Source organism: Chiloscyllium plagiosum, unplaced genomic scaffold (assembly GCF_037043375.1).
Source record: "Chiloscyllium plagiosum isolate Xiang-an unplaced genomic scaffold, Cpla_swu_hap1 HiC_scaffold_34, whole genome shotgun sequence".
Taxonomy (NCBI): domain Eukaryota; kingdom Metazoa; phylum Chordata; class Chondrichthyes; order Orectolobiformes; family Hemiscylliidae; genus Chiloscyllium; species Chiloscyllium plagiosum.
The window spans coordinates 48,293,188-48,314,072 of record NW_028270172.1 but is presented as its reverse complement, the minus strand read 5'-3'; the positions used below and the strand labels follow the sequence as shown (position 1 = coordinate 48,314,072).

The 20,885-nt window shown below is 39.1% G+C and overlaps 1 protein-coding gene across 2 annotated transcripts in view; it reads left to right on the top strand.

Moving 5' to 3' along the window:
- The window catches only part of nol7 (nucleolar protein 7), a 32,671-nt gene that overhangs the window by 8,132 nt on the left and 3,654 nt on the right, over positions 1-20,885 (top strand). For both annotated transcript variants that reach the window (XM_043719043.2, XM_043719044.2), the window contains exons 2-7: positions 5,045-5,105; positions 7,024-7,079; positions 10,851-10,882; positions 12,248-12,326; positions 20,565-20,686; positions 20,787-20,864. In XM_043719043.2, coding sequence (XP_043574978.1) covers positions 5,045-5,105; positions 7,024-7,079; positions 10,851-10,882; positions 12,248-12,326; positions 20,565-20,686; positions 20,787-20,863 — 427 coding nt within the window. In that variant the 3' untranslated portion in view covers position 20,864. The remainder of the gene's footprint in view (positions 1-5,044; positions 5,106-7,023; positions 7,080-10,850; positions 10,883-12,247; positions 12,327-20,564; positions 20,687-20,786; positions 20,865-20,885) is intronic.

Genomic DNA, 20,885 nt, shown 5'->3' with positions numbered 1-20,885 from the left:
TTGGAAAGATACAGAGGCTTTGGAGAAGGTGCAGAGAAGGTTTACCAGGATGCTGCCTGGACTGGAGGGCTTGCCTTACGAAGAAAGGTTGAATAAGCTCGGATGTTTCTCTCTGGAGAGGAGGAGGAAAAGAGTAGAATTGATCGAGGTATGCAAGATAATGAGAGGAATAGATAGAGTCAATAGCCAAAGACTTTTTCCCAGGGCTGGATTGACTGGTATGAGGGGTCATAGTTTGAAGATATTAGGAGAAAGGTATACAGAAGAGTCAGAGGTAGGTTCTTTACTCAGAGTTGTGAATGCATAGAATGCGTTGCCAGCGGTGGTGGTGGAAGCAGAGTCATTAGAGACATTTAAGCAACTGCTGGACATGCCCATGGATAGCAGTGAATTGAGGGGTGTGTAGGTTAAGTTATTATATTTTACCCTTAGGCCCACAATGTTGTGCCGAGGTTTAATCCTAAGGGCCTGTTCTGTGCTGTACTTTTCTATGTTCTATGTTTGTTAAATGTAAAATTAAAATGTTTCTCTTCATCAGCAACTTTTATGTAGTGGCCAGCATAGTTTTACAGTTTTGGCTCAATTGGAGACTTCTAGGCCTTCAATACTTTTCACTAATCTCTGACTCTCTATGTACCAATTGTAAACCACATCTGTGTCCTTCAGTCAGATTTATCATTTGTGCTATGAAACATGAGCAAATTGTTTATGTAACTTTTATGACTGTTTTCATTGTCCTCTCAGTTTCTTGTCACCTCATCCTATTATGGATCTTTAATATTCTGATTATAAATATCAGGTGTTGTTCCGGGAATGCATATATGTCCTGATGGATATGACTGCGCATCTCTTCTGACTTTCTAAAGACAGTTGGCTGAAGATGTTCTGTGTCCAGTTTAGTTTGAACATTTTTTGTGGAAGACCTGTTCAGCAGCAAGGCTACCTTACTGAGACTAGGTCCACACTAAAAATGTGGCTTATTTAAAAATATGATGTCATCTGCAAATCTAGAACAAGTAGAAATTTCATACTCAATGACTTGAGTGCTTACTGCGAAGTGAATCTAAACATTTTACCCTATCTATTCTATATTGTCAGGTAACAGCTATGATCTAAGATGGTGCTGTTAAATTAATCCATGATTATTACACAAATTACTGGATTAATGCACCTTTATTTATCATAAATCTCTCTGACTGATTAATATCATCTTGAGCCTCTGAATTCTCATGTCACATGTCATTTTGAAAACTGTGCTGTTCTGTTATGTAGTTCATCACATAATCATATTTTTTAGCTATTTAAGCACTTGTTACCAGCTCCTTGGGCATGGCTGGGGTGTATTTGTCTATAACTACTTTTCCAATCCTGTTGTTAGTTGAATGCTATAGTACCACCACTTTTTGTGGTAGCAATATTGTTTACTTATATCGAGTCTATAACTCTCACAGCAGTTCCAACTGCTAGTTCAGCTTCCTGTTATAGTATTTAATCCCAATGCAGGCAACAAAAATCACTTGATTGACAAAGTTTAATGCCACGAACAAGCTCTTTCTATTAACTAAGTATCTTGACTGCTTTACAGTATCGTTTATGTTTTTTAAAGTTCCAAGTCAAACTCTGAATGTTAAACTACATTTCTTTTGAACTTGTATCATATTTCTAACTGTAAAACTGCATTACCAAAGCGCAAGTTCATGACTACTCTGCTATGCATTTCTGTGATGAAATAGTGGAGAGTATGATGAGTCCAGTACAGTTGATGTGTATTTGGACTCTGAAAAGACATTAGCAGACTTAAATCCCATTTGTAGAAGAACAGAGGTGGATGATGTACCTACCTCAGGGTTGGGAGGTCTGGGTGCGTGGCTGACAATGTTCAGACAGATTGATTAAAACAGATTTGAGATATTTGAACTTGCGCAGAAGAAAACTTAGAAGATTTTATCACAATCCTCTGAACGATACTGTTACTGCTTGATTGCATAAATGAGTTTGAGAATGAAAAAAGGGTCCCCAAAGATAACGAAGCCAGCCTTGAGAAAATCTCAGTTGTGTGTGTTGGGGAGGGAAGAAGATTTGGAATGACTCTGCCCTGATTCAGAGGTCCTGACATTTGCTCTGCAATAGGAGTTCATAATCAATGATGGAACTTTTAAAATCCTAAATCTGGAATTAAAAGCTCGTCTCCACAATGGTAACAATGAATCTACTCCTTTGTGAGAAAAACGGCTAGTTCACTAATGTCCTTTACTGAAAGAAATGTGTTGTTATACAGTCTGGCTTAAATTGATTCCATACCCTCAACTGCCTTCTGAAATGTTATTCAGTTGTACCAAACTACTACAGAAGTCTATGAAAAAATCAAATGGACCTGTGCACCCCAACACGACTGCCACAGGACATTATGGGATGTTAGGGAAGATATTCCAGGACCCTTAGCAGAGATATTTTTATCGACAACAGCTGCCAGTGAGGCATCAGAAGACTGGAGGTTGACTAATGTGCCTTTATTTAAGAAAGGTTGTATGGAGAAGCTTGGAAACAATAGATTGGTGAGTCTGTCATCAGTGGTGGGTAAGCACAGCACCAGGGACCCAGGTTCGATTCCAGCCTTGGGAGTAAATGTGTGGAGTTTTCATGTTCTCCCTGTGTCAACCTGGGTTTCTTCTGGGTGCTCCGGTTTCCACCCACAGTCCAGCGATCTGCAGGTTAGGTGGATTAGCCATGCTAAATTGCCCATAGTGTCCAGGGATGTCCAGGCTAGATGAATTAGCCATTGGAAATGCAGGGTTACAGGGATGGGATGGGATGGTGGCTGTGGGTTGGATGCTCTTCGGAGGGTTGGTGTGGACTCCCAATGGGCGAAATAGCCAGTTTCCACACTGTGATAAGTTGTTGGAGGGGATTGTGACAGATAGGATTTACATGGATTTGGAGAGGCACGGACTGATTAAGGATAGTCAGCATGGCTCTGTAGAAGGGAAGTAGTGTCTCATAAAGTCTTTGACAAAGTTCTTAATGGTAAACTGATTAGTAAAATTAAATTGTATGAGATTCAGAGAGAGCTTGCCAATTGGAAACAAAATTGGCTTGATGATAGGAGACAGAGCATGGTAGTTGAGGGTTGTTTTTCTGGACTGGAGGCCTGTGACTAGCAGTGTTCTGCAGGGATTGATGCTGGTTCCAGTGTGACCTGAGGGGCAACAAGAATGTATGTGGAATAAACTGCCAGAGGAACTAGATGCAGGTGCAGGAGCAGCTAAAAACATTTAAATACATTTGGATAGGTACATGAATAAGAAAGATTATAAGAAATGATTAAGAATAAATGCAGGCAGTGGGATTGGTTTAGTCTGGGAAAGTTGTTCAGCATGGACGAATTGGGCCAATTCGTGCTGTATGACTCTATGCACAGGTAGTTGTGGGATAATTTGCATTTCGGTTATGCGATTTGACTATAATGTTGCTGAAGAATTATGGAATGGTAGTTTCGAACACTTTCCTCCGTTCTCAATAGCACAATTCTAGTAGGGATCGATTTGCACGCTTTGTTCTGTGCATGGACGATGTTTGTGCTATTTTGGGCATGTGCTGATGTCAGTGCCTGTCTTTGTGCAGTTTTGTGCATGCGGCGGTGTCTCCGTGCCAGTCTGCACATGCACAGTGTAAGCTCCGGTCATCGTGCTGTACTGCACACGCGCCGATGTTCCTGTTAGTCTGGGCATGCACCGATGTCAGTGCCTATCTTTGTGCCATTCGGTGCATGCGCTGGTGTCTCTGCGCTGGTCTCCCTACGCGCAATGTGAGCTCCGGTCATCGTGCTGTACTGCACATGCACCAGTGTCAGTTGCTGACAAACAGCTTTCTGGAAGAGGTACTGTACAGACAGCAGCTTTCTTACTTTTTAAAAAATCTACTGTGTTAAATGTATTTTCGTTTCATTAATAAATATGATTTTAACCTTCATTCAGGCTGTGCTATACTTTGTGCTGGTCTTTTGGGTGATTTTTGAGTGATTGTGAGTGATATTTTTTGCTGCTCTGCCCCTAACCCCACCTTTTCCATAGGCCCCATTATTTCTATTCAGCAATTTTCTATGAAGCGAGGATTTGCTGGAACGCAACTACAGCATAATAGGAGAAGTGCATGTGCCTGCACAGATGCACTGCAGCTGACCACCACCACCTTGAGCTCATTTAGACATGGGCGTCAAATTCTGGAATTTCCGCCGATGTTCACATCCATGAAAGAATAAAGTGAAACAACTAGAGCCCATGCAATTCTTTCTTCCTTTGAAAAGTAGTTTGTTTTAGATTGCATTGTTTATTCAGAATCAAAAATGAATCTTTGAGCAACTTTTAGCTCTTAATTTGCACTTATCATAGTGTTATACAATATAGAAGGCCATTCTAAGCCATTGTCAGCAATAATGGAGAAGTTGTATCCAATTAGCTCTATTGTTCTTCTGTGCACTTAAAATATTCTTCCTTCTTGAGTACATAAGCGCCCCTTTTTGAATGTTATTGTTGAATCTTTCCACTACCCTTTTAGGCAATACATCTTAAACTATAATTGCTTGTCATTGAAACAAAACTTCCAATTTCCCCATTGACACTTTTATGAATCATGTCAAATTTATCTAAATTGATAGTCCACAATCCTGCACACCTTTGAACACCTGTTTCCTCTGCTCTAAGGAGAACAGTCCCAGGGTTTCTGGTGTTTCCATCTAAATGAAACTCCTAATCCCAGGTATCATTCTGGTAAATTTCCTCTAATTTCTCCAAGGCTTTGTCATCCTGACAAAGTTGGCATTGGTTACTGTCTAGAATTGGACATACTACTCTTAACATGCAATTTAGTTCAGTTTCTCTGGAAAATAATTTGGTAAGAATGTCCCAAATAGTTAAAGTTTTGAGCATATTTATTTTCGGCGATGGGGGACAACGCAATTGTTAACAGATGATCTTGTACAGCAATCAAGTTTAAATGTGACAAAAAAGTGCAATTTTTACTTTAATAACGTTTTAAAATATTTCAGAGACAAAGCATTGCTGAAGGAGAAAAGAAGAAGGAGGGAGCAGTTATTCAAAGAGCAGAAGGTAAGGTTGTTGGTCAAGATACCTAACTTTTATAATTTAATTTTGACTTTAACTTTATGTACAAAGCACACTTGGAGCACCTCATCATTTCAATTATAGAACCCACTGCTTCAGTTTATTGAGCTGTTCAGTTTTGGAAACTGTTACAGACTTTTTTTGCATAGTTATCTTGTTAGAAAATGTTTATTCAGATTTTCCTATTTTCAAAATTATAATTGGATTACATGAGTTTTAAAACTCAGTAATTCTGCTAGCTTATCATACCACACTGTACATTTTTTGGGTTGGTTAAGCATGGGGCAACCAGAATAAAACACTCCACTTTCAATCCTGGCACGATTTTATATTAAATGTTGATTTTTACCATTGGGCAAAACAGTGACAAGAGCAAAGTTATATTTGTGTAGCAAATTTAATATAGTACAGAAAGTTCCGAGAAATTTCAAGTTTGATTCTGAACAATACAAAAAGATAATAGGATGGATGATGAAAAAGAACTTGGCTAGCATTAGATTTTAGGCAGCAAAGGTATTGGGAGTGATATTTAGACCGGTAATTCCAGAGCCTGGGGCAGTAGCAGCATAATGCATGGTCAGTGGTGATGGCACTTTTAAAATGGGAATGTACAAGAAACTGAAGTTGTGGTGCACAGTGATCTTGGAATGTTCTGGATTTGGAGGAGGTTACAGAGATGGGAAGTATGACACCATAGTGGAATTTTGGCCTCTGGAGGATTCAGTGTTGTGATCCCAGCTGATTGTACTGCTGTACGGTTCATATCCCAGAATGAAACCTGGTCTGCTTTTTAACACTTTTTAAACTACTTAATGTGGTAGTTGGTCACTAAAACATATTCATGTCAGTGTTTCTTTAACAACAGAAGAGAAATTTATTACATAAGAAATAAAACCAAGTCTTTTATATATAGAACACAGAAAAATCTTAAAAACACACTGCAAGAAGAAGTTTTAACCTGATTCCTGTCCATTATCAAGACTCCAATTCAGATAAATTATCCCTTTATTAAATCTCTAAGTTCTTGTGTGTGAATTATGGATTCTTGTTGCTTCACTTTTGTAAAACTGAGTATTTAAACTTTCTTAACTTTCAATGACCTACAGATTCCTTTCCAAACCACGTTCTTTGTTTGAACATTTCACAGATAAATTTCCCTACTGAGGTAACTGTGTTTTCTTTAAACTGCCATTTTTAAAAAAATAACTCCTTCCTGTGCTGGTGTCTTAGCCCAGCTATATCTTCTCAAGACGATCTGTAAAACTTTCAATCTCTTGGTTTTCAAACATAGAATTGAATAATCCTCAATTATACTAAACTTAAAGCAAGCTAATGGAGTTGCATCTTTGTTCAACTTGTCATAAACCACCATATATTAACAATTTTCCATTAACTTACCAGAGGCTCTCAGTTTTCCTGGTCTTTGACACACATTGGAATAGGTTACTGTTCCAGAAAGGCTGTCTGTCTAGTATCCACATAGACCATCCTGACTTGGAACTATATTACTATTCCTTTACTATTGCTGGGTCAAATGCTGGAATTCCCTCTTCAACAGGACTGTGGGTATACCTATGGTACATGGTCTGCATTGATTCAAAAAGGAATATCACCACTACATTCTCAAGGATAATTAAGACCTAGCCAGCAACACCAATATGTCTTGAATGAATTAAAACTATCTGTTCAACACTAGGTGCTCGAATTGTGTGTGTTGCGTTAGCATGTGCTTCAATTTTTATTGTAGCTTTTTTAAAACGAATGTAGGCTGAATATATCCATGTTGGATAAGTTGAACTTAATTGAGAATTATCTTTGGAGTTTGGTTCTGCTTGCTAGATGGTATAATATGGAGATTTGTCTCTGATAATCTCTTTTTCTGTTTTGCAATTATTTATACCAGAAACGCAGGTTGCTTCCAGATAATGTTCTTGAAGCGATCACTTCAGTTCCAGATAAGTAAGTAGACTATTGTTAAACAAATCACTTTATAAATGTATAGAATATATTTATGAAGTGCAAAGATAATCTTTGAAGATAGGTTACCTATTTAATGTATGTAATCTGTCTCAGCTTGTAAAATTAATCAAAATGTTGCACAGTTGTCCTGTTTCTTTCTAATTCTGAGTAGTAAGCATTGCCTTTTAAAAACAATTGTTTGTTCCATTACTTACACAATTGATCAAGAAAATTGCTGTCATTTTTGTGAAAAATTTGGATTTTTTTTAACCTATTTTTCTAATTAACCTGTTCTGAGATGTAATTGCACATCTCTGGAGAAGGAGGGACTTCAACTGGTCAAGGGTAGGGGCATCATTACCACTGCACCACAGGAGGGCCCATGTGAATAATTTGAAAAGCCAGCAATTACTTGCTCAGTAACTGTTAGGAATAGAGTCATAGAGATGTACAGCATGGAAACAGACCCTTCAGTCCAACTTGTCCATGTTGACCAGATATCCCAACCCATTCTAGTCCCACCTGCCAGCATCCGGCCCATATCCCTCTAACCCCTTTCTATTCATATACCTACCCAGATGCTTTTTAAATGTTGCAATTATACCAGCCTCCAGGACTTCCTCTGGCAGCTCAAACTCCATCTGCCACTTCTCAGCCCATTGGCCCATCTGATCAAGATCTCATTGTAATCTGAGATAACCTTCTTCACTGTCCACTACACCTCCAGTTTTGGTGTCATCTGCAAACTTGCTAACTATACCTGTTATGCTAACATCCAAGGTGATTTGTATTTTGTGAAACTGTAATAACGCAATCAATGTCCAGATCACAGGTTTGATTGAGAGTCTGAGCTTAGTTTGCTAAACATGAACATGTTAGGTAAGCCTCAGTCTGACTGAATTAGATTTGAGAAAGTAGGATCAAGTGTGTTGTTGAGGCTGTTTGAGTACATAATGATAAGTTCTGGTTTATTTTTTATTTTCTGCCACCTTTTGTTGTGTATTATATCTTCTAAAAGCATAAAGTTAATATCTGAATTTATTACAAATAACATGTTTGTTCTAAACTCTAATCACTCCACCACTCTTTAATATTATGGTTCTAGTTAAAACTGCATGACTACATAGAACAATTAATAAAACATCCCAAGGCTCTTCACAGGGCGTGATGGAGTAAAATATGAGACTGCACCACACAAGGCGATTTTGGGTCAGTTAACCAAAAGCTTGGTCAGTGCAGTACCTTTTGAAGACTGTCTTGAAGGAAGGAATTCCAGAGTTTATGGTTGAGGTAGTTGAACACTTGGCCACCATTGACAGATTGATTAATATCAAGTATGTTTCAAAAGCCAGAATTTTGATAGTGTAGATATTTTCAAATAAAGTTGGGCAGTAGGTTACCAAAATAGACTGGTGAGATGACAAAGGAATTTTAAAACAAAGATAAGCATTTTGAAGTCCAGGTGTTGCTCAGCAGCCACTATTGTAAGGTCAGAACGCACAGGTGACAGGTGAATGAACGTGATACCAGTTAAGACGCAGGGAGCAAAGTTTGAAATGTCATCAAGTGGAATTTGGGAGACCACAGGCGTAGAAGTAACAAAGGCACAAGTACCAAGTAGATGAGTTGTTTAACTACCTTCTACTTTTGCGAGTTCTTCACATTTAACTTAATTAAAAGTTAACAAAGTGCATGTAAATATTGATTGAATGATTTTAAATCTTAAATTTCCCTGATGGAGAAAAATAAACTCCCAGAAAACTGCTGTACCATTTCACTTATCTAAGTGCTTTGGTTTGAAATGTCAATTCACTGTACATTGTCAAAGTTTTCAAATGATGAATTTAGAAATTAGGTTTTATTAGATTTGTGCCTATTTTGAATACAGGCATAATTCTGTTACTGCTACAGAGTCCTATATATAAAATTTTAAATAAGATAAAATCTGATTGGTCCAGACTCTGTTAGTTTTGTAACTCAAAATATTCCAGAAAATGCAGAATTTGTTTGGCTGCTGTGTTTAATCCTGAATGGTGTAATACTGTAAAAATGGATCTAACCTGTTCAAATTTATATTCTTTTAAAGTCATTGAAATTTTGCTGTTTCTCTAATCTCATGTCTGACACACAGTCAATTTGATTTATTTCTTGAAAACTATTTTTATCGCCATCTGCCCAGAAATATGATTCAGTTTGTTTGACTCTGGTTCTAGTTTTAATGAGGTAAAACTACATCATAAAAATTATAATTGCAGTAAGACTTACAATAAAGATACCCAATAATGAAAACAAAATTTATGTTCTCCATTCAGTTAAGTTGTTAGTTTGGCTCAGTGGATAAAATTCTTTATTCGCAGCAAAAGCTGAAGCCCAACTGCAGAATTGAACATATGGGCTGATGTTTCAGTACAATGTGGAGGGAAGGCTAAATTACCAGAAGTGCTTTTTTTTAAGATACTTAAAGTCAGTGTATTTTGGGTGGCTCCATGAATATTGCTAGAATATTAATACCATCCAAAATGACACACCAATTTGTTTGGATGTAACCAAAACCACATCAGAGAAAGTCAGTAATTTTACATTTTTAAGGGGGAAAAAAAGGACCCATCTTCCCATTCAGGTGGAAGAAAAATAACCTTGGCACTAGTGGGAAAAAACTGAGTTTTCAAACCTGACCAACATTCCTGTCTCCACTAATACGTGCTTCAATTGGGTACTCATTTGCTGACATACTTTCTGCACTTTGATTTGGAAGTGCCAGTGTTGGACTGGGGTGGACAAAACTAAAAATCACTCAATACCATCTTATAGTCCAACAGGTTTATTTGGAAGCACTAGGTTTCAAAGCACGCTGCTGCTTCATCATGTGGTTGTGAAGCAGGATCATAGGACAGAGACAAAAGGTGTTTGTTATAAAACCTTAAATTATCTTGAGAATGTGACTTAAAAGAAGTTCTGGGATTTACATATTAAAGAACTGAAACCAGCAAGGGTCTGTATTTAGAGTAATGCTGGAAAAGTACAGCAGTTCAGGCATCAGGAATGAAGGGCTTTTGCCCAAAACGTTGATTTTCCTGCTCCTTGGATGCTGTCTGAACTGCTGTGCTTTTCCAGCACCATTCTAATACAGAATCTGGTTTCCAGCATCTGCAGTCATTGTTTTTACCTAGTTGATTGAAACCAGCAAACCCATTCTAAAAGATGAAAGACTTAAAAATCTAAGTTTGTTCAATATATTGTTTCAGCTGCATGACACTGTAATCTTTTGATATAAATTCTGTGTCTTATGATCCTGCTTCACAACCACCTGATGAAGAAGCAGCGCTTCCAAACCTAGTACTTCGAAATAAACCTGTTGGACTATAACCTGGTGTTGTGATTTTATTTTTAAACTTTCTGCACTTCGGCCATCCAGTTTGACTGTGCCATGTTGACCATATTTCTTAAGTCACCCATTGTTTGTAAAATGCTTTGGACTATTCCAAGTTATGATGAGATGGCATACAAATGCATACAAAAGCATCAAGCTTTATGCATGATTAATAGCAACTGAGAAACATCCTCGTTCTGCTTACTATCCATCCCAAAAATGTTATACAGAAAAACAGCTTCACCTTTGAAGAACACACAAGGTTTGAGATGTTTTCAACTTTTAATTTCAGTTTTTAACTATTCAAGTAATTAATACTTTTTTCTGAAGTTTGCACTGTATGCTGCAGAACCCCAGAAGTATGATGAATCGTGTACTGAACAGTTTGCTTTGCCTTCTAGGAATAACCAGACACCTGACTCGAGTAAAGAAGGTAGAACGTGCTTTTTGCCATTCAGTTGCATTTCTGATACATTATATAACTAATTTTTTTCAATGATTTGAGACTCTTTCACATGGAAACTGACTGACTGACTGTTTTTGTTCTGATGCTTTGGTGCTGAAGACCTCCAACAATAAATGAATTTTTATTGTCAGCCCCACACATCCAAATTAAAGTTTTGAATATGGCAACCTGTCATGTCCTGATATTTTTGAACTATAAGCATATTGAGGTTGCTCTGATTTGTAAGAAAGTGGGTTATGATGTCTAACACAGGACTAAACTATTGGTAACCTGCCTCTACACTTGTCCTATTGTGCTGTTAATGGAATAAAATTAATTTTCTTTATCTTTTCATGCACGATGTCCATTATGTACAATCAACAGTTTTAATGCTGAGTTGAATTACTGAGGTAAAAGTGGAACTAATACAAAATATTGTGAAGGAGAATGATTTATTGTAAATGTTAGATGAATATATTGTGTAGAAGAAAGTGAGGACTGCAGATGCTGGAGATCAGAGCTGAAAATGTATTGCTGGAAAAGCGCACAGGCAGCATCCAAGGAGCAGGAGAATCGACGTTTCAGGCATAAGCCCTCATTCCTGAAGAAGGGCTTATGTTGCGCTTTTCCAGCAACACATTTTCAGCATTAGCTATCAAAGCCAATATCCTGAAATTCCCTCCCTTGAACTTCGCTGACTCTTGTCTTTTACAATCTCCTTAAAATTTGCCTCTTTGACTCTTTAATATCGCCTCCTATGCCATGGTATTAATTTTTGTCTGATCACACTTCTGTGGAGTATATTGCAATCTTTTCTTCTAAGTGGAACTGTTACATACATGAGATGGCTGAGAAGAATTCCTTGATTTTTGATTAATTAGTTTGTGCCCTCTGTGACTAAAATGATTAATGATATGTTAGCGAAGATGAATATTTTACAAAGGAAAAGTTGTGGCGCTCCCATGTTAAGGTAATAACAACCCCGTACTGTTGGTACTGAACATCGTGAATTTCAAAGGTCCCATGTTTAATACCCAGTCTGGGTACCTTTCTCAGATAACATTAAATCAAAATGTCTAAAAATGTCATGAAGTTTTGAACAGTATGCCAGTATAAATTGAGGCATTTAGTGTGGATAAAGGAATGTTCAGTTCCATCTGGCGCTAAATGTTGCAGTACCTTGCCTTGATCGGTATCTGGAAATGTGAACTGGACCATTTTCAGCTTTGATGCTATCTTGCAACCTCAAGGGTCACCCAAATTTTGTAGATGAGGTTATTTTTAATTGTGTTGATATATTTTGGTTTTGTCTACAACATTTATTTTGTTTAAATTTGTTTTGCTTCATTTTAGGTGAAGATTGTCATTCAGTGCAGCACGCTGAGGAAGATAGTGGATTGGAGGAAGATGTTGAGGAATGCGTAAATACCAGGTAACTGACACCAAAATCTAGCTTGGTTTAGTCAAAGATTAATTAATGATCTGAGGAAATAGTTTACATTTCTGAATTTGATTTATTCCACAACCATATTATCCTGGCCACTAATTTAGGATAAACAGGTTAATGTTACACAAAAGAAGGTGAATCTCATATCAAGAGGAAGAAGAAGGTTTTTGTTAGAATGAGATGTGAAGTCTCAGAGCGCGTGAGAGCTACACGTTAACCAGGAAAGACCTAAAGAGAGAGCTAAGAGCCAGGAGGGACATGAGAAGTGTTTGGCAGATAAGATCAAGGAAAACCCTAAAGCTTTCTATCGCTATATAAGGGATAAAAGAATGACTAGAGTAAGATTAGGGCTAATCAAGGACAGGGAAGTTGTGCAAGGATTCTGAGGAGATGGGGGGAAGCGCTAAATGAATATTTTTCCTCAGTATTAACATTGGAAAAAGACAATATTGTCGTGGAGAATACTGAGATACAAGCTACTAGACTAAATGGGACTAAGTTGCACAAGGATGAGGTTTTAGCAATTCTGGATAGTGTGAAAATAGACAAGTCCCTGGGCCGGATGGGATTTATCCTAGGATTCTCTGGGAAGCCAGAGAGGAGATTGCAGAGCCTTTGGCTTTGATCTTTGTCGTTGTTGTCTACAGGAATAGTGCCAGAAGACTGGAGGATAGCGCATGTTGTCCCCTTGTTTAAATAGGGGAATAGAGACAACCCTGGTAATTATAGACCAGTAAGCCTTACTTCAGTTGTGGGTAAAGTGTTGGAAAAGGTTTTAAGAGATAGGATTTATAATCTTCTAGAAAGGAATAAGTTGATTAGGGATAGTCAACGCAGTTTTGTGAAAGATATGTCATGCTTCAGAAACCTTATTGAGTTCTTTGAGAAGGTGGCGAAACAGGTGGATCAGGGTAAAGTGGTTGATGTGGTGTATATGGATTTCAGTAAGGCGTTTGATAAGGCTCCCCATGTTAGACTATTGCACAACACACAGGAGCATGGGATTGAGGGTGATTTAGTGGTTTGGATCAGAAATTGGCTAGCTGAAAGAAGGCAGAGGATGGTGGTTGATGGAAAATGTTCATCATGGAGTTCAATTACTAAAGGTGTACGGCAAGGAACTGTTTTGGGTCCACTGCTGTTTGTCATTTTTATAAATGACCTGGATGAGGGTGCAGAAGGGTGGGCTAGTAAATTTGGAGATGGCACTAAGGTTGGTGCAGTTGTGGGAAGGATGTTTCGGGCTACAGAGGGACATAGATAAACTGTAGAGCTGGGCTGAGAGGTGGCAAATAGAGTTTAATGTGGAAAAGTGTGAGGTGATTAACGTTGGAAGGAGCAACAGGAATAAAAAGTACTGGGCTAATGGTAAGATTCTTGGTAGTGTAGATGAGCAGAGAGATCTTGGTGTCCATGTACATCGATCCCTGAAAGTTGCCACCCATTTGTTAAGAAGGTATACGGTGTGGTAGCTTTTATTGGTAGATGGATTGAGTTTTGGAGTCACGAGGTCATGTTGCAGCTGTACAAAACTCTGGTGTGGCCACACTTGGAGTATTGTGTACAGTTCTGGTCACAGCATTATCGGAAGGATGTGGAAGCATTAGAAAGGATTCAGAGGAGATTTAATAGGATGTTACCTGGTATGGAGGGAAGATCATATAACGAAAGGCTGAGGGACTTGATGCTGTTTTCGTTTGAGAGAAGAAGGTTGAGAGGTGACTTAATTGAGACATATCAGATAATCAGAGCGTTGGATAACGTGGACAGTGAGAAGCTTTTTCATTGGATGGTGATGGCAAACTTGAGGGGACATAGCTTTAAATTGAGGGGTGATAGATATAGGACAGATGTCAGTGGTAGTTTCTTCACTCAGTAGTAGATTCACCAACTTTAAGGGCATTTAAATTGTCATTGGATAAACATATGGATGAAAATGCAATAGTGCAGGTCAGGTGGGCTTCAGATTGGTTCCACAGGTCAGCGCAACATCGAGGGCTGAAGGGCCTGTACTGCACTCTGATGTTCTATGTTAAAAGTAAGTCGGGATGAGAAATTTCCTGTTGGCATGTTGGAAATCTGTCATTTCAAATGTATGTTCTGCCCTTTTGGGGGCTGATGTGAGGCTTAAATGATAATTGTAACTGCTAATCAGTGGCAGTGGGTTCTGAATATAGAGTTTTGGTTGGATCAGGAGTGAATGAGGAAAATACTCCTCCAGTCACATAATCCCTCTTTCTCCTGTGCTTTCTGCACCAGTCCCTGTAATCACAGGTTCTCTCTCTCCCACTGAGATTTTGTTTCTGGAGAAGCTACAGGAGGCCAAGAAAAAGATTGAAGGCGAAGGAGCAGGCATGCTGCATTATGAAACTGACCCATTCAGTCTCTTTAACTCTCGATAATTTGGTACAGGAGAAGCAGCAGAAAAATAAGAAAGCTCAAAACCCAGTAACGGCGCTCCCTGACAATGTCTTCAAGGGCAGCAATCATTCTTGCTTCTCCAGAGTCAGAATCTGTGATTGCTATTCTTGAAGACATTGTCAGTTTGGCTGCTTCTAGCTTCGTTTTTGGGTTTTGAGCCAGTTTCGAGCTTTCTTATTTTTCTGCTTCTCTTCCACTCTTGATCATTTGGTACAGGAGGAGACTGAATGGGTCACCCCCATAATGCAGTGTTCCTGCTCCTTATTCTTGGTTCTTGTGGCACCTCCAGAGACAGAATCTATAATTGGAGGAGTAACTGTGAGCTGTGATTGGAGAAGTTGCAGCAGTGGAGTTACAGATCTATATCTATTCCTTCTGTTATCATTGTCCCTGCAGTCAAACTATTATTGTTTTTCTGCACTTGCTGAGACAGTTGCAGTTGTCCAGTCGTTGTATAAGCTGATATATATGGGTGATATTTTTGCATCCATCTTTGATTTCTTTTGGGCTATTTGTGAGGCTTTGAAGCCAAATTTTGCCAGATGCCCTCGTTTATTCTTAACTATACTTTGGAACTCTCCCATTTATCAGTAGGTGAGATTTTTTTTGCATTTTTATATTTCCTGTTCAGTTTGATGTTGTCTTTTATTTAGTTATCAATAGCTGTTGTTGTTTTGGAAGGCAAGTTTGTCTAAATCTAGAATCTTAGCATTTCACCTTTCCCTTTCAAAAAAATGCATTTAGCTTGATCATAAAATGCTATTGGGTAACTTCACGTGTGGCTGTTAACTATATAAATATAACTTATGATTCATGAATGAATTCCGTATGAGATGCTTTCTCGCTGTTTCTTGACTGTAGTATTACTGTAGAGTGTCCTGAATGATCAAAAATGTATTACCTTTCTGCCGTGAGCCTGGTGCTTTCTTAGTTCTAATCATAACGTTTCCTTGCCCATTTCTCATTGATTTTCTTTTATCAGTGAATTGAGTTTATCTTTCATCAGTAAGGCTCTACCCTCCCCACCCAAAATCACCATTCCTCCTCATCTTTCCTTCTTACTATCTGATGTATTTACTTCCTAGGCTTGATCGTTTTGTCACCTTATCTTAGTAAGGCTACCACATCATATCCGCCCAAGATGAATTTGTACCTGTTACTCATTGTTCAAGCTCTCGTTGTATAAGAACAATTATTTGGACTACACACCTACACCTGTGCTTTTGTTCTAATGTGTTACTTACACTGTTTCATTTCTCTCTTCATTTAATTACTTTGCATCTTTTAGTTTTGTCTTTATTTGTAGTGACGAAACCACAACCACAATTTTAGACTCTTCTACTCATGTTCTCTTGATTTTAAACAATTATTAACAGCACCTGACAATTGTCCATCATTTACCAACTGAAAGTTCTCATAACTACCCTAACTAATCTTCCACTGGAATTCCGAGTTCCAATATAGTCCTCCTTTCAGTCTAGTTCAGCCTTGTTCTAATATTTTATGCCAGTGCCCCATGAACTTCTGGAACTTCTTTTTCCTGTATCACTTACTCCCACTGCATGTTTATATCTCTAATCTGATTATCCCTGTTCCAATTTGCAAATGGTTTGTGTATGTCCTTTTGGGAAGGAAACTATCCTTAGCTGTCACGTGACTCCAGAACCACTGAACTGCCCTCTGGGATAGGTAGTAAATGTTGGCCTAGCTAGTGCCACCCTCATTCCATGAATAAAGAAAAAATCCTGATACTCCTGTTTACAGAGCCCCATGCATTCTGTTCTCTATGTTGTTAACCAAAACAAGGATCACAACATAAGAGTCATGGAGATGTACAGCACCGAAACAGACCCTTCAGTCCAACTCATCCATGACAACAAGATATCCCAACCCAATCTCGTCCCACCTGCCAGCACCAGGCCCATATCCCTCCAACCCCTTCCTATTCATATACCCATCCAGATGCCTTTTAAATGTTGTAATTGTACCAGCCTCCACCTTTCCTCTGGCAGCTCATTCCATACATGTACCACCCTCTGTGTAAAAATGTTGTTCCTTAGGTCTCTTTTATATCTTTTCCCCCCCTCACCCTAAACCTATGCCCTCTAGTTTTGGACTCCCAAACCCCAGGGAAAAGACTTTGCCTAATTATCCTATCCCTGCCCCTCAGCCGCCGGCGCTCCAGGGAAAATAGCCCATAGCCTATTCAACCTCTCCCTATAGCTGAAATCCTCCAACCCTGGCAACATCCTTGTAAATCTTTTCTGAACCCTTTCAAACTTCACAACATCCTTCCGATAGGAAGGAGACCAGAATTGCACGCAATATTCCAACAGTGGCCGAACCAATGTCCTGTACAGCCGCAACATGACCTCCCAACTCCTGTACTCAGTACTCCGACTAATAAAGGAAAACATACCAAACACCACCTCCACTATCCTATCTACCTGAGACTCCACTTTCAAGAAGCAATGAACCTGTACTGCAAGGTCTCTTTGTTCAGCAACACTCCCTAGGACCTTACCATTAAGTGTATATGTCTTGCTAAGATTTGCTTTCCCAACATGCAGCACCTCACATTTATCTAAATTAAACTCCATTTTCCACTTCACAGCCCATTGGTCCATCTGATCCAGGTCCCGTTGTACTGTGAGGTAACCTTGTTCACTCTCCACTACATCTCCAATTTTGGTGTTATCTGCAAACTTACTAGCCAAACCTCTTATGCTCACATCCAAATTATTTACATAAATAATGAAAAGTAGTTGACCCAGCACCGATCCTTGTGGCACTCCACTGGTCACAGGCCTCCAGTCTGAAAAACAAACTGGATCTTTTCTGTCTTTCTCTAATATTCACCTCACCTGGTACCAGTTGTGTTATGCCAACTGTACTATTACAAAACTACAAGATTGGGCATCCATTACATGCTATGGGCCATCAACTACAGCAAAAGCATTCTCCACAGTCTGAAACCTCAAGGCCCAGCATATCCCCCACTCAACTATTATCACCAAACCATGGGATCAACCCTAATGCAGGAGGGCAGGCCAGGAGCAACACCAGGCATACCTTAAAATGAGATGTCAACCAAATGAAAGTACCAAACAGGACTACTTACATGCCAAACAGTGTAAACAACAAATAGTATACAGAACAATCCCACAAATCAATGGCTCACACAAGCTCTGCAGTGATCAAGCTGAGCACCTGCTCACTGATGCCCAGTTTGGATTCCGCTAGGGCCACTCATCTCCTGACCTTGTTACAGCCCTGATTCAAAAGAGCAGAATTCCAGAGATGAAGCGAGAATGACAGCTGTTGACATTAAGGCCACATTCAACCGATTGTGGAGTCAAGGAGCCCCACCATTACTGGAATCAGTGGATAGCCAGGGCAGACTCTCCACTGGTTGCAGTCATATATGGCAGATAGGAAGATGCCTTTGGTTGTTGGAGGTCAGTCATCTCCGCTTCAGAGTATCTCTACGAGAGTTCCTCAATGTAGTGAGCTAGGCCCAACCACCTTCACTTTCCCTCAAACAGCAGGTCAGAAGTGGGGATGTTTGCTGCTGATTATGCAACATTCAGCACCACTTGTGACTCCTCAGATACTGAAACAGTCCATATTTAAATACAACACTACTGGACAATGTCCACGCTTGGACTGACAACTGGCAATTAACATCTCGCACCATTGCAAATGGCAGGCAATGCTCATCTTATAAGAAACAATCTAACCACAACCCCTTCATATTGAATGGTGTTACTATCACTGAATCCCCCACTATCAACACCCTGGGAGTTATCATTGACCAGAAACTCAACTGGACTTCCCACATAAACACACTGGCTGCAATAGCAGGTCAGAGGCTAAGAATACGGCGGTGAGTAACTTACCACCTGACTCCTGAAAGCCTGTCCACCATCTCCAAAGCATAAGTCAGGTATGTGACAGAATACTCCCCACTTGCCTGGATGAGTGCAGCCTCGACGGCACTCAAGAAATTTGACACCATCCTGGACAAAGCAGCCCACTTGATTGGCACTGCATCCACCAGCATTCACTCCCTCCATGGTCAACAGCAGCAGTGTGTGCTATCTACAAGATGCACTACAGAAATTCACCAAAGATCCTCATACAGCACCTTCCAAACCTACGACCACTTCCTTCTAGAAGGACAAGGGCAGCAGATACATGGGAACACCACCACCTTCAAGTTCCCCTCCAAATGACTCATTATCCTAACTTGGAAATATATTGCCGTTCCTTCACTGTCACTGGGTCAAAATCAGACAATTCCCTCACTAATGGCATTGTGGGTCAACCTTTAACAGTTGAATTACAGCTGTTCAAGAAGGTAGCTCATCACCACCTTCTGAAGGGCAACTAGGGACGGGCAATAAATGCTGGCCAGCCAGCGACACCCACATCCCACAAAAAATGAATTGAAAAACAAATTATTTGCAGAAATTGCTGAGTTTCTCCAACAATCTTTGTTTTTGTTTGTATGAGAAGGTCTAGGTGTATCAAGTAGTAAGTATAGTAGAGGAGGGTAGAGAAAAGAAATGTGAGAGCTAAAGAGTAATGGACAATTCCCAAAGCAAACTACATTGGCTATCTTCCAGTCTTCTGGTATCTCTCCTGTGGCCAGGAAATAATTGAAAATTATTGCAACACCCTTTTTTTCCAATTTCCTCCCTTGCCTCATGCAACAGCCTGGGATACATTTCATCTTCCCCCTGGGTACTCATCTACTTTTAAGCCTGCCAGATTACTCAGAACTTGGTGTCTGTAAATGCTAATTTCTTTAAGTATATCACAGTCATTCTCCCTGATTTCTATACTCATATCAACCCTCACAAGGGAATACCAATACAAAGTATTTATTTAGAACCCTACCTGTGTCCTCTGGCTTCATGCACAAATTACCACAATGGTTCTTTATGGGCACTACGCTTTCTTAGTTGAGAATGTGATGCTGGAAAAGCACAGCTAGTCAGACAGCAGCCAAGGAGCAGAGAATCCATGTTTTGGGCTACAGCTCTTCATCAGGAACGATAAAAGCCTCATTCCTGATGAAGGGCTTTAACTCGAAACGTCAATTCCCCTGCTCCTCAGATGCTGCCTGACTGGCTGTGCTTTTCCAGCACCACACTCTTGACTCTGATCTCCAGCATCTGCAGTCCTTATTTTCTTATACTCTTCCTTAGTTTTTTTTATCTTTAATGTACTTTTGAAATAACTTGGGATTTTCCTTTATTTTACCTCCCATTATGCTTTCATGCCCACTTTTTATTATTCTTATTTCCTTTTTAGGTTTCTGCCTTGCGCATTCTGTCTGCATAAGAGTGAGGGTTATGATTCACAAAGATTTATAGTGTAGACATTAATTACATTGCTTTAGTATTTTTGTGTTCTGCTAAAGTTACAGTATTTGTAATAAATTGTCAATTTTTGTTATAAACTTAGTGTCCAAGATCTGTTAGTCGTGCAGTCTAGTTGAAAACCATTGGACAGTTTGAAGGGTCAGTGAGTGTTTTAACTGCAAATCCAATGATTTGATTTGTTATCCGTACCATAACACTAAACATCAAAACAATGCTTACTGCCTCTAGTTTACATGGACTATTGTAAAGAATGGAGGGAAAAGGTTGTACCTCCTTCCATATTTGTGTTGTATGTTCAAACCTACACTCTATCCTGCTCTCTTATAACAATTACATGGTGCAATTAATTTGATCTATTAAAAAAGATTCACTATATAGTTTTTACTTTGTTTACACTATCATTCTCTTACAGATGGAAGAAGAGTTATATGGCCATTTGTTTAAAGGACCTAGGGCAAACAAGCCAGCAGGTCGAAAATGCCAAAGCTTTCATTAATTATCGACTATATGGACCAGGCAGCAGGAGAAGCAGTGGTAACTCTTATTTTTGTAGCTTGTTCCAGAATTTCAGTCTTTCATTCGCCTTTCATGCCTCTTAATAATGTTTCTGATGTTTTATGTTTTTAAACAACAGTCAATGAATACTTCTCCCTTGAAAACAAGAAAGCTGAAAAGAAAAAAGCTGCAATATTGTTTGTCAATAAATCCTAGGGTAAGAAATCTTAACATAATC